Here is a 17,714-nt window from a genome sequence, read left to right on the forward strand (position 1 = left end):
CACAGTAGACTGAAAAAAAGTGTTGGCCCCTTCCTGATTTTTCATTGTTTTGCACGTTTGTCACACTTCAATGTTTCAGATCATCAAACAAATTTAAATATTAGGTCAAAGATAAAACACACGTAAACACAACATGCAGTTTTTAAAATGAAAGTTTTTATTAAGGTAAAACAAAATCCAAACCCACATGGCCCCGTGTGAAAAAGTGTTTGCCCCCTAAACCTAATAACTTACTTATTTTACTGTTGGTATGATGTTCTTTTTCTGAAATGCGGTGTTACTCTTACGCCAGATGTAATGGCACACACACCTTCCAAAAAGTTCAACTTTTGTCTTGTCAGTCCACAGAGTATTTTCCCAAAAGTCTTGGGGATCATCAAGATGTTTTCTGGCATTATGTTCTTTTTGCTCAGACCCTTAATGAAAATCTTCCTTTAAAAACTGCATGTTGTGTTTACTTGTGTTATGTTTGACTAATATTTAAATTTGTTTGATGATCTGAAACATTAAATTGTGACAAATGTGCAAAACAATGAAAAATCGGCGGGCGTGGCCTGGACGCGATGGGGAGAGTCGCATCCAAGCTGAGCTCCGTCCGGACCCTCTGCATCCGCACCCATCCGATCTGATTTCAGCCCGCCAGCTACCCACTAACCATGGCAGGGAAGCGGAAGACCTCCACGAAGCTCCCAAAGACCCCGAAACTGCCGAGGGGATCGTTGGATCACTTCCTCCGCGATCTGCGCACATGCAACAGGGCCGCAGCCAAGATGGCGTCCGGCGGTACACACGCTGCCGGCTCGCCCTCAGGTATGCCTCGCCCCACACCGATCCCCTCACTATTCCTGGACGGTGATCCCCAGGGCCCAGGAGGATCCCCGAGATCGGGGTACTCGGACACTGCCACGTCTGACGGGGAAGACCCAGAATGGGACCTGAAAGCTGTCCTCCGGTCCCTGCCCACAAAAGCTGACCTCCAGGAGTTTGTCTCCCAGGTAGAAGGGACACACAAACAAGCCATTACTGACCTCCGGGCTGACACTACACAACTGGGCCAAAGAGTATAGAAGTTGGAAACGCAATATGCTGAGGCCCTGCATACTATCTCACTCCTAAGGGACAAAATGCAGATCTCTCTAGACGCACGCTGGCGATGAGGAGATCCCTACGCCCCTGCTGGCATTGCTAGTGTCGGCCGACATCCCCTACAGATGGGGCTACCTCTTTAGCCCGATTGCTAAAAAGAATGGGAAAACGGCGATTCTACGCGACAGAGATGACCTACCCAGGTCTTACCTGCCTGGCACCAGCCGAACGAGGACATCCACCTACCCCCCGGGCCCACTCCATGGCACACCGTGGGCCCTAGACCCTCCCGTAATGCCAGAGCGGTACCCAGAGCCCCAGAACGCCCTGATGGATACCGAAGAAGCATGCCTGACCGAGCTGATGATACACCCTTCTCTCCAGACTGAACCGCCTTGAACATTTTCCTTTTGGCTTTCTTCGCGGGGCTGGCTTTAGTCGGATGGCATATCGCCTCTTCATTGAGCTATTAGACGCAGCTGAGGAGTTTTGTTTTGTTGCAACTGTTTGCACCTTTTTTCCATTTTTCACTTTATGCTAATTGTTGCAGAAGGTCCCACCTTTTCATGGGTGCCTCGACCTCCATGGTGTCCTACCCTGTTCCCCCAGTAGGACCTGTCTCGATATTTGAGACCTGTCAGATTTCTAACATGGCTGTCCTGGAGGGCCACCTCCACCCCGGCTGGGTGCGGTGGCCCTCTTGGAGAGCGATACTAGTTCTGAACTGTCATTTCATGGCTCAGGACCAATGCTCCGACCCTAATGGCAGATACCTATTTGTCAAAGGCTCCATTGAACGGATCAAGGTCACGTTTGCCGTAGTTTATGCTCCAAACTCCCAACAATTGACTTTCTTTGACATGATCCTCCCCAAACTACTCACCTTCACAGACGGCATGCTTATACTGGGTGGCGACTTCAATATCAGCCCTGACCGCGCCCTAGACGTATCCACGGGTAAATCGTCCCACTCTTTTGCCGCCCTGAAGCATTTTCGACGGGCGTTACAGAATCTAGCTCTCATTGACAGCTGGCGCGCACTACACGCCTCCGACAGGGACTACAGCTTCTACTCTAATGTCCATGGCACGTACTCGCGCTTAGACCTACTGTTCATTGACCAATACCACTTAGACAACGTCCTTAGCGCAACTGTCGGCACTATTACGCTCTCTGACCATGCAGCCATAACTCTGTCAGTTTCCCTGCCGGGTTTCCGTCCGCCGGAGTGGACATGGCGCCTAAATGAGTCGCTCTTGGACGCGCCGCGATTAGCTGTGCTGTCGAAACAGCGATCACTGACTACTTTGACCTTAACCGTAACGGAGAAGTAGGAGAAGCCATTCTCTGGGAGGGTCATAAGGCAGTCATCCAAGGTGAACTCATATCGCATGTAGCCCGCCGAGAGCCCGACAGAAAGAATTGACTGATCTCTTGGAAGCGTTGAAAGTGGCGGAACTGTCCCATAAAAGCTCTGGCCTCTCCAAAGACAAAGCCACATTAGACACGCTACGAACTGACCTAACATCCCTCCTTGACAAACGACTTGCGCTACATTTCCTTCCGCTTTTACGAACACTGTAATAAATGCGGTAGACATTTGGCTAATGCACTGCAGAAACGTAGAGCACTGACACACGTTCACAAGATGCGCGCAAGGACGGGTGAAGAGGTCCTTAGTACCTCCAAAATAGCTGAAGCTTTCTGCTCATATTATGCGGAACTCTACGACTTGTCCTCCACTAATCCACCCCTGACAGACAGCCAACACCGCACCCGTATTTGCGAATACCTGACCAAAGCCGGGGGCCCCACTATATGCTAAGAGATGGCTGAGATGCTGGACAGGCCAATTACCTCGTAAGAACTGGAGGGGGTGATTAAATCCCTGCCAGGAAACAAGAGCCCTGGCCCTGATGGGTATACGAAGGCCTACTATCACAAATTTCTCACGATCTTAAGCCCTCACTTCTGTAATTACCTTAATACACTGGCACACGGAGAAACTATCCCCCGTGAAGCGCTGATGGCCCACATCTCGGTCATCCCAAAGGAAGGGAAGGACCCCACACAACCCCAGAGCTACCACCCGATCTCCCTGATTAATGTGGACATAAAGATCTTTTCTAAGATACTGGCGAATAGACTGGGACCTCACCTGCCGACCCTGGTCAACTCTGATCAAACTGGCTTTATAACACGGTGGGAGGCAAGAGACAATGGCCTTAGAGCTACCCACATTCTACACTGGGCCCGTTCTATGTCTCCTCCCATTTCCTGCTTGTTTCTCTCCCTCGACGCGGAAAAAGCATTTGACAGGGTGGACTGGGTGTTTCTGGAGGAAGCGCTGTGCAGTCGAGGGCAGGGAAATACGTTGCTGTCTTGGATCTCTTCCCTCTACACATCTCCCAAAGCGAGGGTAAGAGTGAATGGCGCCGTCAACCCCGTTACCAGTTCGGAATGGGACCAGACAGGGGTGCCCATTATCACCCCTACTCTTTGCACTTACCCTTGAAGCCCTTCTACGAAGGATCCGCTCTAACCCGAATATCCATGGGGTCACTGTGGGAAACACGGAGCATAAACTTGCGGCATATGCCGATGACGTCCTCCTGTTCGTAACTCAATCTCTTATATCCCTGCCTAACATACTTAAGAAAATCGACAACTACGGTACCCTTTCCAATTTTAAAATTAACTTTTCAAAATCTGAAATCCTTCCGGTCACTGTCCCAGCCCCCCAAGTACTTAGCCTCCAAGAAGCCTTTCCCTTTTTCTGGGCAACTACTAGTATCAAATACCTGGGTATTCATTTGCCTCACACACTGTCAGAACTATTGGGCAGAAAGGAATCAATTTCATAGGCCTAAACATGTTATTTTACAGATGTGTTGATGGGCATACTGGTAGCCATTTTGTCTGATTGCATTAAAAGTTGAATACAAGTTCATTCTTCTTGAACAGAGACTTTCACAGAGAAGTTAGGAATGTTAGTATAAACATTCTTCAGATCATAAATTGTGGGGGGTCTCAGACGCACATCAGTTAAGGATGGTGCCAGCCTATGTAGGTCTAGATTGATGACTTTCTTGCCTCCACAAGAGTACAATAGACAGAGACTGGAACGTTTTAAAGATTTTTTTTTTCTTTGCTCAATGAATAGAAGAAAGGGGCTTATTTAAAAGTTCCTTATGAAACCTTACTATTCATTGCAGTAATGATAATATTAGCAATAATGTTATTATATTATTATATTATATGCAGCATCTATATGCCTACTTAATTGAATAATTTCAAGTAAAATCTGATACATGTACTTTTATAATATCCAAACTATATTCATTATATATTGCTTGAGTGTACCCATTGAAATATATTAGTGTGTATTACTAATAATGGGGTTTTTATATTTTGAGTTCAAAGAATTAGGTGGTACATACCAATGTATTTTCTTTTCTTTTAATGCGTTAAAAACCACTGGGTCGTGAAACTAGTTACCTCAACTTTTAAGAAATTTAAGAAAGAACATTAATTGCTTTAGGTTAGATTATCTTAAGGTTGTAAATCGAAGAAGTAGACTAAAAGTCGGACAGGAGGTTGTCATGAGATGTTATTCATGACTAGAGCTGCAGCTAACGATTATTTTCAAAATCGATTAGTTAGCCGATTATGACGTCATGGTTCATCAATAATCACGTGGAAGACCAAACCAAGCCCACAACCCAGGGGGAGATAAAAGTGAATGGAAGGACCAGGAACCAGAAGCCAAATTCCAACACGGACAAGGCAGTAGGCAAATAGATTCCAAGGGTATAGGTCGGAAGCTGAGGATGGCTGTCCAAAGTGAACTGAACTAAAGAGAACCTGACCATCCCTGGTTTCTGAGCATTGACTGCTGACTTCTTCCAAACAACTAATAGGCTGTTAAAAGTTTGAGTTTGTGAATATCCGTGCCGGGAGAAGTCGCTTGTCAATTCTGAACCTTTTGGTTTCTTATTCTGTGAGATACTGAGAAGATACCCATTACATTTAAAAAGTCATTTTTATTTTGGTTACATTTATCTTTTGAATTAATATCTAGTGGTTACATTTTTCGCATTACCTGTGTTATCAAATTGATTGATATAATCTGATCCATATTCTTTGTTTGTTAGCAATTATATTTTATTATTATTCTGCACTGATTTTTAATTAATAAATATATATTTTGTATACTTTTGTATTCCTCTTGTCTTCAAAGTCAGCGCAAATGAAAGAACTCGTGTAAATTTTGATTTATGGAAATACGTCGGGAATCTCCTTAATTATAGATTCTTATTTGTTTCCATAAACAGAAGACTGTATATCAGAGCAGTATAAACATTCTGACAACACCAGACCGACTATATCCCCTGAACTATATAGTCAGACATCAAATCCTGGGACAGAGACGCGTTCTCTTGGATAGGACGAGTGAACATATTGAAGATGTCGGTCCTGCCTAGATTGCCCTTTCTCTTCCAGATGCTCCCCATAGCGGTCCCCCACCTGTTTTTCCACCGTCTCCGTAGTCTTTTTTTGGACTTTGTGTGGCGGAAGAAGAAACCCAGAAATCGCATTCTCCATTCTAAGGAGAGCGAAATTGTCGGGTGGGCTGGGCCTCCCGGACCTGCACCTTTACTATAAGGCCGCTGTACTTCAGAGAGTCCTGGACTGGCACTTCTGGGTGGGGGACAAGCTGTGGGTGGCACTGGAGAAGTGTATGGCAGGCCGGAACCTAGCTCATGCACCATGGCTGCAAACGGAATTCAGAGGTTTAGCCCCCGCCACTTCCCCGCTTACTTCTCACACACTGCGGCTCTGGGACCGTATGAACAAACAGGGACGACTAGCACCGGCTGTATCCCCCTTAGCCCCAGTGGGAGGGTTCCCATGGTTTCCACCGGGTGAAAGCCTGCAATACCTTGGCTGCTGGGTAGGTGATGGACGAGTGAGCCTTTCTAAATTCCTGACAGGAACCACGCTAATGTCCCTCGAGGAGATGCGTCAGAAGTAGGGGTTGTATCCGTTCGACTTCTGGAGACACAGACAACTCTCGCACTTTTCCCGTTCACTAGAGTCCCGAGTGCGGCCCCTTGACTCTATCACTGTAACGCCACGGAACCGCCTTCCAGGTCTCTCTCCCTGCTCTATAAACTCCTGTTGCAGCAGGACTCCCCTGGATCACTCTACTACCTGGCAGAATGGGAGAGTGACATGGAGATACGGTTCTCGGAGGCAGAATCAGCCAATATTCTTAAATATACTCACTCCTCCATAGACTCAAAAGAAACAAAACTATAAGATCCTCACCCGGTGGTACCGTGTCCCCCAAAGCCTACACCGTATCTATTCCTCAGTATCCCCACTCTGCTGGCGCAACTGTGGGATGATAGGTACCCATCTACACATTTGGTGGGACTGCCCCGCAATTCAACCTTTTTGGCGACAAATTCAGGCCGAAATTAAAATACTCCTAGACATGGACATACCTCTCACAAATCCAGCCTTCTCCCCCACCTTCTAAAAGCAGCCAAGCGCTTGATCCCCCGCTATTGGAAGAAGACAGCAGTACCCACGGTGGGAGGACAGGTATCGGGCATCCAGGTTTCCGAGGAATGGCTAGCCACAAGGACAGATATGATAAATACTATTCCACATGGGCCACATGGATACATCGCCATCCACCATAGTGACATAGTGATATGGTGTTAACAAGGGCAGACTGTTTTATTGCGCTTCCTTTCCACACCTCCCAGACAAAATATCGGAGAACGAGTGGAGTATGACTGATTCCGCGACCACCTGAAGGCTCCATAATCATCAAAATTGCCACCCATGGGCTACGACTGACCAGGGGTACACACCTCTCCTCTTTTCTGACTTTCCCCTTTCTAACTCCTGCCTTTCCTTCTTCCCCCCCCCCTTTTTTTTTCTTTTCTCCCCCTTCCCCACTCCGGAAATTAAAGCCTGGTTATTCTTGAATACAGATTACTGTTCACACGCATATTGTTACATGTTGCCTGCTCGCAAGGCTGAATGGCATTTAGCTGCAGTGAATCCGGAAAATGTTATCTCTATGCTTTTGTCACCCTACAACTACCTATCTATGTTTTTCTATGTGTTTTTTTATTGTTTAATATTGAAAATAACGGAAAATAAAGAATACTTTAAAAAATCAAAAACAATGAAAAATCAGAAAGGGGGCCAACACTTTTTCTCTGTCTCTCTCCCCAAGTCAACTCTTTAGTCCCCATGCACACCTAGGCGTCAGCGTTTGACGCACGTTTTCCTTTGCGCGTTTTTACGTGCCTTTAGCACGTTTCCCCTAAATAGATGCGCGTTTTGGACGTGTATGGGTGTATTGAGTGTTGCCCAATGAAAAGAAGTCCTTCCATAATAAGTCCTGACATAATAAACTCCTACACATTAGCCAAGGTGTTAACAACATCAGCCTTTCAGCAAGTCCAGTGATGCATATAAAAGTCTATACACCCAGAAGAGAAACAGGCATAACACCCAGAGGTAGCTGCATACTGGCATTTGTAGTTCAACACATGGAGATCTGCAGCTGCAAAGACCTACAATAGCCACACAAGCAAGCAGAAACATAAGCTACAACAGTATCACAAACTTTAGATGCACCACATGTCACACGCTACATGTTTACATTTGCTGTCCTTCAGGGATGGAGGGAAAGATTCCCATTCTGGCCAAACCTGGCAAGCAATTTGCATCCAAGCCTGCCTCCTCCTTCCTGTTTTTATAAAAGGGGGTTCCGCAGTTCATACAGGCATGGTTGGGCCTGTATTAGCCTTATAAATGCCTCAGAGTCAAAGTTTTGCAGACATGAACCAGCCATTTTGCTTCCCAGTGTGCTTTGCAGGTGGTCTTCCACAATGTATATGTGCCTTAAAAAATGCGCACAAATACGCAAAACCCCCACATGCGCGTTTTTGGCGCTTTTTCCATTGAAATCTATGGAGCACAAATGTGCTGAATCTGCCTTAACCCCCTCGTGACTGACGACGTACAGTGTACGATCGTGCACCTTTTCAAGCGTTCAGCGTTTTTACAACTTGCTGCTAAACTCTCAGGTGTGAACAGGGGCCATAGGAATTCTTGTGTTGTGTGTTTTGACGCTTAAGCTTTCAGCTTCAAAACGCCAAGGTCCTAACAGGGACTTAGGGTTAGTATACATCAAAAGCAGCGCGTTCCGGTTCAAATTTTGCCTAAAACGCACTGCCCGCATTGCAGCCAGCTCACTTTTTTGCCGGGCTGGAGGGGGCGTAGCGGGCCATTGAAGTGAATGGCACCGTAGCCACGCCCTGCGGCCGCAATGCGGTCGCCTGCACGGGATCACAAGGCACATTGTGCCTGGACTCTGTTCGGGTGCGGTTCGATCAAAATGCTGCAAGCCGCAATGCGGGCAGTGCGTTCCGGCCAGAATCGGAACGGAACACACTGCTTATGGTGTGACCTATCCCCTAGTGGTCTTATAACAAAGTGGAAGCAACTGGGAACAACGGCAACTCAGCCACAAAGTTGTTTTAGGTTGTTTTTCAGGGGTTGGGCTTGGCCGCTTAGTTCCAGTGTAGGGAACTCTTAAGGCATCAGCATACCAAGACATTTTGTACAATTTCCAACTCTTTGTCGGAACAGTTTGGGGATGGCCCCTTCCTGTTCCAACATGACTACGCACCAGTGCACAATACAAGGTCCATAAAAGACATGGATGAGCGAGTTTGGGGTGGAAGAACTTGACTGGCCTGCACAGAGTCCTGACCTCAACCTGATAGAACACCTTTGGGATGAATTAGAGCAGAGACTGCAAGCCAGGCCTACTCATCCAACATCAGTACCTGACCTCACAAATGCGCTTCTGGAAGAATGGCCAAACATTGCCATAGACCAGTGGTCTCAAAGTACCGGCCCGTGAGCCAGTACTATGTGGCCCGCAGCCAGCTCACAAGTCTGGTACGCAGCCATGGACGGCGTATCTGACTTGCGGGAGCAGCAACACGGGCTGCACCTCTGTCGGATGCAGACCGCATAGCTGCTTCTGTCCCGGCACTCGGATCCTTTCGGCCGGCGTCTTCGCTGAAATTCTTCTTTCTCCTGGTGGTGGGGGGTTGGGGTGGAGGCCAGTGCAGAGATCCTCCATGTACCTTCTTCCCCTTTTAACTTTCTGGTTGGCCGGTCTCACTGTCTCTGCAATCTTCCTCCCAGCCTGGCAGCTGAGGTGGGCGGAGGAAGCTGCAGAAGACAGCGGATGTCATCGAGGACCAGAGATGGGACACTACCGCCACGGCGATCGTTTGCTTGTGTTCTCTCTTCTCCTTCTCGGCCGCTCTGTAGCTGCAGCGGCCGATGAGAAGAGAGAACAGAAGTGAGCAATCGATTGGGGTCCGTAGTACCATATCGCATATAGTTAAATTTTATTTTAAAGTATGAAATTCGGCGAGCAGCCCCCTGGGGAGAAAAAAAATTTGTGGAGTGGCCCTCGAGGGAATTGAGTTTGAGACCCCTGCCATAGACAGACACACTCCTAAACCTTGTGGACAGCCTTCCCAGAAGAGTTGAAGCTGTTATAGTGGCAAAGGGTGGGCCAACTCAATATTGAACCCTACGGACTAAGACTGGAATGCCATTAAAGTTCACGAGCGTGTAAAGGCAGGCGTCCCAATACTTTTGGTAATATAGTGTATGTATGTATGTATGTATGTATGTATGTATATCTATCTCATAGTATAAATAACATAGTATACATTTTAAACAATGTAAATAAAACGCATGATTGACATACTTAAAAATACTGAAAACATTATGTTAAAAACCTGTAAAAGCAAACTAAAGAATACAGTGCTGAAAAGAAATGACATGGGAGGTATGTGTACAATGATTCAAAGAAGAAAGGGCTAATGAGCTATTCTACGTGAATGCATGATAGGTAACACATGCCATTAGACTAGATATGCTCAAGAGCAAAAGGTGTCCATTCATAACTGCTCGGAACCATTGTGTGGTAACATATGATTGACTGGAGGATGCATGACAAGGAAGCATTTACTAACTACAATTTGCTTTATATAACAGGCTATTTCAAAAGGCTTCATTCAGGCCATTCGGCACCAGACTATTTAATCTATAGATCCAGAACATATCTTTTTCACATAACTTTTTGTGCCTAATCCCTCATATCTTGAATGGCCTCTACCCCAAATACTTTTAGATCCCCCAAGTTAGCATTGTGGTGTATAAGGAAGTATATGGGTACAGAGTGGTGATCTGCTCTTTTAATAATGTTACGTTTATGCTCACCAAATCTCACTCTAAACATCATAGAGGTCCTACCAACATATGTCTTTCCACAGGGGAATAGCAATCCATATATAACATATGCAGTCTCACAATTTATGAACTGCTTAATGGGGAATGTCTTGCCATTGTTACTAATTACCTCCTTTCTGTGCCACATAAATTGACATGCGCACAAATTGGCACATTGCATTTAAAATGACCTGCAAGCCTTTCATGACCAGATCTTCTGTCAGGACACTCCAATGTCTTTTAACCAGTTGACATCCGCAGTGTTAAACCCCCTTCCCAACGGCTATAGAGCCGCTGATCGGTTGTATGTGAAAACAGCCGTAGTAACAAGCGGGTCTTTCCTGCCCGGGCGCGTGCGAGCAGGAAAAAAATGCAGTCTGGCGACGGCAACCCGCAGATAGGAGTCAGACGTCCGTCCGTTTTTTCTTAACGGGCGGACGGCAAGAGGTTAAATAGATATATGATAGGCCCCTTTGTTATACACTGTACAAAAGGATAGTCCATAAGCAGTGTCATTCTCCACACTTCTTTTCTAACCTCATATTTCCGGAATATGGATTCTACCACTTCATTATTGTACACCTTATCCAAGAACTTCTGCTTAATAATAATAATAAGTCCCTGTGCATGAAAGTCCCCTGTATTTGAACAAGTTTTTCTAAGTCTTCCGAACTGTCCTTCTGGAATATTTTGGATCCACCGAGGGTGATGCCCACTTGAGGCGTGCACATAAGAATTTCCCACTGTCGTTTTGAAATGTGTCTTCGAGGTAATTTTCCCAGTCCTATCATATCCTAGTTCCAGATTCAGAAAGACTAGAGATTTATCATCTACCACATGTGTGAATTCAATACAGTAGGGGTTCTGATTACAGTAGTCCATGAATTTAAGTAAGCTTTCTCTACTGCCATCCCATATTACCACCACGTCATCGATGTATCTCGCATAGAGGTTTGCCCTATAAAGAGTTATTGGCCCAGATAAACCTGCACACCCAAAAACCCATAAATAAATTTTCATAGTTGGGGCAAACCTGGCCCCCACAAGGGCATTCCAGCACAAAGGTTACATAGGTGGTGTTACTGGATCTTAATCTCAAATTGTTTAACAAACAAGTAGAAAGAGCAAGTAGTGGAATTATTTAATGGCACAGGTTTTTATCAGTGTAAGATGCACAGGGTGTACTAATAGCAGATAAAAGAATAAAAATAAAAAACACCTCTTCATTTCCTGTCACACCACCTATGTAACCTACGTGCTGGAGTGCCCTTGTGGACTACAGTACTTTAGGAAGAACCACCAGGAAACTAAGGGTGAGGATACAGGAACATATTTAAAAAAATATTAAAAAAGGGGGTTCGAGAACCAAAATGTGTCTAAAAACATTTTAAGCACATACACAAGGACTCAAGGGGTTTAATATTCTTTGGGATAGAGGAGGTCTCTAAACACTGGAGGGGTTCCCATATGAAGAGGAGATCTGTTTCCCAAAATGAAACAAAATGGATATACATTTTGTACACTAAGCACCTGAGAAGGTTAAACATAGAATTGGATTTAAACGGTTTAGTATACATTCCTGTTAGGGAATTATGTAGTTTTTTAGTATACCGTATATACTCGAGTATAAGCCGAGATTTTCAGCCCATTTTTTTGGTGAAAAGTGCCCCCCTCGGCTTATACTCGAGTCAGCGCCAGCGCGTCTTCTTACTTACCTCGCCGAGCGTCGCGTCACTGCTGCTCGGTGTGCGGCGCTCCGAGCGGGGTCATCTGGCAGTCTCCGGGTCCTAATTTAGGTGGCCGGAGACTGCCAGATGACCCCGCTCGGAGCGAATATGAATGGGTTAAATGATCCGTAGTACATGATATGTAGCCCTGTACCCCCTTTTCCACTTACAGAGCTAGGTTATTTTTCTTTTAAATAAATATTAATGTATTTTAATGGTATCTATCTACCAGTAGCTGCCTCATTTCCCACCCTCGGCTTATATTCGGGTCAATACTTTTTCCCAGTTTTTTTGGCTAAAATTAGGTACCTCGGCTTATATTCGGGACGGCTTATACTCGAGTATATACGGTACATTGTACAAGTCTGGGACCGATATGATTAGAATTAAAATAGTATTCAAGTTTTGATTTTCTAAATATATTCCTCCTTTTGATGCAATGGTTTTTATTCTGGTCTCTCTCTGAGTTTGGTGAGTGCGGTGTGAAGAGCAGTGATGGATATTGTATACACGGCACAACTTCTACTATGAACACAAAAGATGGCTGTTGATCTCAGAATGATGGTTAAGGCACACAAATTGGGAAGCACTCTTCTATTAAGCATCTAGTTTTTTTCCCCAAATTTTTTTTTCAGATTATTGGTTTTCATTATTGTTTTTTTATGAAGGAATGGACTTTTTTTTCTACTGGTTTTATGTAATTTTCATATTTTGAGATATCGGTGACATTATTGCACATTGACACTTTAGCACAATATTGAGGTAAATAGGCTACCTGTGGGTGGGAGCGTAGTGCACTTGAGATAATATATGAATTGAATGAAATACATGATTAGAGCACTTTCAGCTATTTGTTTTTTAGATTTTTTTTGTGTTATAGTTAGGAGTGCGGATTAATATAATTTATTTAGAAGAATACTATTACCTTAATTGAAGTCCATGAATTAGGTAAACAAGACAGTTGAAAAAAAGGAATTGGCCCTCAAAGGACATGTGCCAGAAACATTTTTATATGCCTGCTCTGCTGCGGAACACATAACCTGCATATGCACTTATAGAAGATTCTTACGGGAAGACGACTAGATAAATCCACTTCCTGTCTTTCATTTCTCTGCGATGCATTAGGGCAGGGCAATGCTGGATCAACTGTGGGAACAGTCCACTACTGATAAGGGAACCCGCTCAAACAGGTATCAAGCTGTACAACATCACCTGAGTCCTCAGGAATAACACTGACTGACAACGATATACAATGTCGCATAGAGTCACGGCAGCCAAATATTTAGGGGCCCACCAAGGCAGTGGACAGGTAGAGATTGATGCTGCAGGTGAAAGCACTGAGGTACGTTTCTGGAGGTCAGAGAAAATATCCAAAATTGCAACATATTCATAAATCATGTAAAACTTGAGAGACCTTCCAGGATTAAGAACAAATATAGGGTCATGGCTGACGGAGAAAAGGTAGCCTCCTAAGAGTATTGGAACTCAAGCAGAGGATAGCATGCCAGGCCAGTCAGGTCCAGAGAGGAGGCACCGCAGGCCGGGCTGGAAGCAGAGAGACCTGTACACCAGATGTACATAAAAGGCAAGGTCCACAAAAGGACAGCAGTCCGCTGGAGTAGAACATTTCCTTAAGTTACCCAGGAAGGGCATCCAGCCCCCTAGTTTCCCAAGATGTAACTCAAGGTAACCACTAAAAGGCAATAAAGATGCTGACAGAGGGGGGGCATGGCCGTGATGTAAACGGGAGTGGATGTGCTTTCCTCATCCGTCCTGTTTATAGCGCTTCTCAGTTCATCTATCCTGTTTTTCTGTTTGCCCAATGGTCGCCAGAGGTTCAGCGATACCTAGCCTGTCTCCTGATGTCTTCTAAGTGGAGATCTGAGCACTCTCGGCCAAGTGGTAGAAATTAGGAATGCACCAATACCGGTTCTTCCTTAATGGGACCGCCCGGCATCCCGATTAGCCAGCTCCATGCTACCTCATCACCAGGCGACGAGGAAGCATGGAGCTGGCTTGGGATAGGCATCGGGAGCATTTGGGGCAAGTAAGAGTAATCTCCCAAATACTCGGTATCGGCACTGATAAAGTGTTATATTTTTCAATATGTGTTGGTGTACATATGTCATTTTTTCCTGGGATGGGCAAAAGCTTAGACAGTTAAAGAGGAAGCAAGTAAGCCCCTGTGAAAGAGTTTGGGGTGCTTTAGCAGTTTTACACCCCATGTCACCGCCAGCAAAAGTTAAAAAGTATAATGCCACTTTGAAAAGGTATGTGAGCAGGCAGGGTTCAATGAACAGATGCTTACATGTAAATTAGACATATGCAGAAAGTCATTACAGAGTATATTGCATCTTTTGAAATACTTTTGGCACATTTGCATTATACACTTGCTGACGTGCATTCCCAGGCGAGAGATGGAAATTGTTTGATCAGACTCTACCTGCCAAACCTTTGCAGCCATGTTGGAAGGGGTCCTTTGGGGACCTATTGACTACTACAAATGTAAAGGAAAGGGAAAAATCTACCTGGATACATTCCTCCCACTGCTAAAGGGTTCCATCCCTTTCTATGAGGAAGTCAGCCTTGACAGTGTGTGAGATTTGGTGTTTGAGTGTCAGGGGCCACAATAGCACTTCACTGGTGTCCTGAGATGTCCTACCAGTGTTTAAACAGGTTTTGCCTCAGGTCGAAAAGACATGAATACTAAGACATCATTTTGTTGAATCTCTTATCTGGATAAACATTCTTGGATTACCCAAGCCATGTTGCGATGCATGGACTCAATCTACTAGCAGCCCATTGATTGTAGAAACATTCCCCAAGAGAAGTATAAATCAAGCAGAGCTGGAGAGAGCCATCCTGCCTTCTTGGGAAACTAAGCCGCAGCAGGTTTTGTACGGGAGGATTGGACACACAGTAAAAACAAAAGGCTATATGGATGTCGCACCTTCTGTTTTCTCTCATTGTGTCCAATCGATAGGCAGCAATATATGGTAGGCAGCAATATATGTTATGCAATAAACAATGTTTTTAAAAAAAAATATTTATATTACTTTTCTAAATCCTGTACATGGGATTGGGTACATGGGACTCATGGGTTTGGCTCCAAATCAATCTTATTAACTTATGATTCATGGCACTGCATGCAAGACGTTATGCCAAAAACTGGCATAATGCGGATTAGATTGATGAAATATGCAATCACAGAGAGGTCCTGGGTTCTTAGGACTGCCAGAACATTTGTAAATACCCAGGGCAGGAGTCTCTAAATGCTGGACCATGGTTCGGATACGGACCCAGTGGCGGTTCTGTCCAGACCGCGATCGCCGACTAGTGCAGCTTCACTTCAGTGATTGGTTGATAGGACTGCTGGCGTCCAAGCAACCAATGATGTCAGGCAGGGCCAGCTTGTCAACTAAAAGTGATCTGGGTGGCCATGGTGCCACTCCCCCACAGCAGAGGGTGTCAGGATAGAGTGCAGGAGCAGACCAAGCAACGTTCCCCCATCTGCTCTGTGATTAAGTAGGGAATGCTGTGCTCTCACGCGCCCTGCTTCAGAGCTGTCAGAAGACAGCTGAAGTGGCAGATAAATATACGATCAAGCACAATCCTGTGCTTGATTGTCTGTATTGGCGAGCAGGGGAGACATGAGGGGTCTATTAGACGCCTCATGTCTCCATAAAGAGAACCTGTCACCTCCAAATGCTGTTACATAGGGAGTTTCTAAGCCCCTTTGCGATAGCACAAGTTAGGTGGAATTTTTTTATTTTTTTAAAGGAGATAAAAGTTAAAAATAATAAAAAATACAAAAGATTATAGAACTAAACCTACCACCCCCACCATCTGATTCGAATGAACATGTGCATGTAGAGCATGCATGTGTATGTAAATAGGGGGGAGGGGAGTTTTAGCAAAGACATTTTTTAAAAATTAACCATGCAATGCAAATTAGCACTGTGACTGGGAACACACACCAGAAGCTGTGTGTTGTAGTGCAGCTGCTGGTGTGAATGCAGCTTAAATGGCAAACCACAGCACGGACACGGACTGAGTGACCATTCTGTCCGGACCGCAGTTTTGACCCCTGCTAGATGAAAATGTTAATTCTTTACTCCTGACCTAGGGATTTTGTGGCCAGATTAAAAAGGCAGAGTCAAGTTCAGCTACCCTAATGCAAACGCGAAATGTGGGAGCACCACTCCTTGGAAGAAAAAAAAAGACTTTGTAAGGCCTCCAAGGGAGCTGTAGTCCTTTAAAGGAGAACGAGCACACCAGAGAAAAAAAAACCTGTTGGGAGAGGGAAATAAAGACTCTACGTGTACCAGATCAAGACCACTTCCCTTACCTAGGTATAGATGTTACAGAGATTAGGAAACATCAACAGTCTTCTTGCACTCTGTTGTTCACAGGTGGGGCCATACCCAATGCTGTAGAAGACTTGGAAGTCTTAGGGACCCAGAAAGACTTTGCTTTGATTGAGGCTTAGTCTTAGAGAAAGAGTTGAAGGATTTTTAATTCTCCTCCATGGAACAAAAGATCTTGGTTTACGATTGTGTGGGAGAGAAGTGCTTTAGCCTTCAGTCATATCTTAAAGAATAGTATCTAAGGAGGCCTGAAAAAGCCAGTCTCTTGCAAAGAGAAGTTGTAAAAGAGACCTATTGGAAGATTGGTCCGCAGACCAACACTTGAGCATGAAAACCCTTTCAAATGATGGGCAGATGTGAGTATTCAACTGCCCATTGCTTAGAGAGGAGTAACATACAAACTTCACTGCCTGGACCAGCTGATCTGCCATATCAACCATATGAAATGGTGTAAGGGAGAGTTATAAATATACTTTATTAATCCACAATATAAAATTATTGAATGTACAGCCCTATCTCAAAAATACACCTCCCTCAGGTTGATAAAATAATGTTGCCACTAGAAGGAGCTGTGTCTTTTGATCTGCAAAAGTGTCTAACCTCCTAAAAGGAAGGGCATACACTCTGAGGTCTGATACGGTCACCTATAAATGCTAGGAGAGAAATTAGCATGTGATATGAATACAGGAGCTGTATCATAGCAGGAACTGAGAATACATCTAACATTTGTTTCCCTGGTACAAAAAGTTTCATTAAAGTATTTATGTTTAATTTAAAAAACAAAATCTCACCATATTCCAATGGTTTCAAGTTTGTTCCAAATACATTTCCTGTAAAAGAACAGCTTGTTTTTCTGAAACATGGTTTCTGTGATGTAAAAAAATGCCTTTAATAGCTGAATAACATACGTGTCCATTAGCCAGAACAGGAATTCTGCAAGTATTTTCTCTCGTAATAAGTGCTCTGATGCAGGAACAAAGTGATAACCTACAAATATAAAACAAGAATTTTGGTCAAAACACCAATCGACCACCAATATTTGGGTAATATCCAATTTCTATCTTTTAAAGCAAACCGATCATAAGCTATGTTTACGACAATTGTTAACCTCCTTCTGAAAATGCCAGTTAACCGACTATCATATTGATCCTCTGGTTTCAAAATAGATTCACTTGCTTGGAACATG

General features: G+C 44.6%; 1 protein-coding gene across 1 annotated transcript in view; it reads right to left on the reverse strand.

The window, feature by feature from the left end:
- The window catches only part of TERT (telomerase reverse transcriptase), a 127,147-nt gene that overhangs the window by 96,506 nt on the left and 12,927 nt on the right, over positions 1 to 17,714 (reverse strand). The window contains exon 4 of the mRNA XM_018569233.1: positions 17,320 to 17,515. Coding sequence (XP_018424735.1) covers positions 17,320 to 17,515 — 196 coding nt within the window. The remainder of the gene's footprint in view (positions 1 to 17,319; positions 17,516 to 17,714) is intronic.

The sequence above is a fragment of the Nanorana parkeri genome, unplaced genomic scaffold (assembly GCF_000935625.1).
Source record: "Nanorana parkeri isolate BGI_ZX_2015 unplaced genomic scaffold, ASM93562v1 scaffold1309, whole genome shotgun sequence".
NCBI classification, from domain to species: Eukaryota; Metazoa; Chordata; class Amphibia; order Anura; family Dicroglossidae; genus Nanorana; species Nanorana parkeri.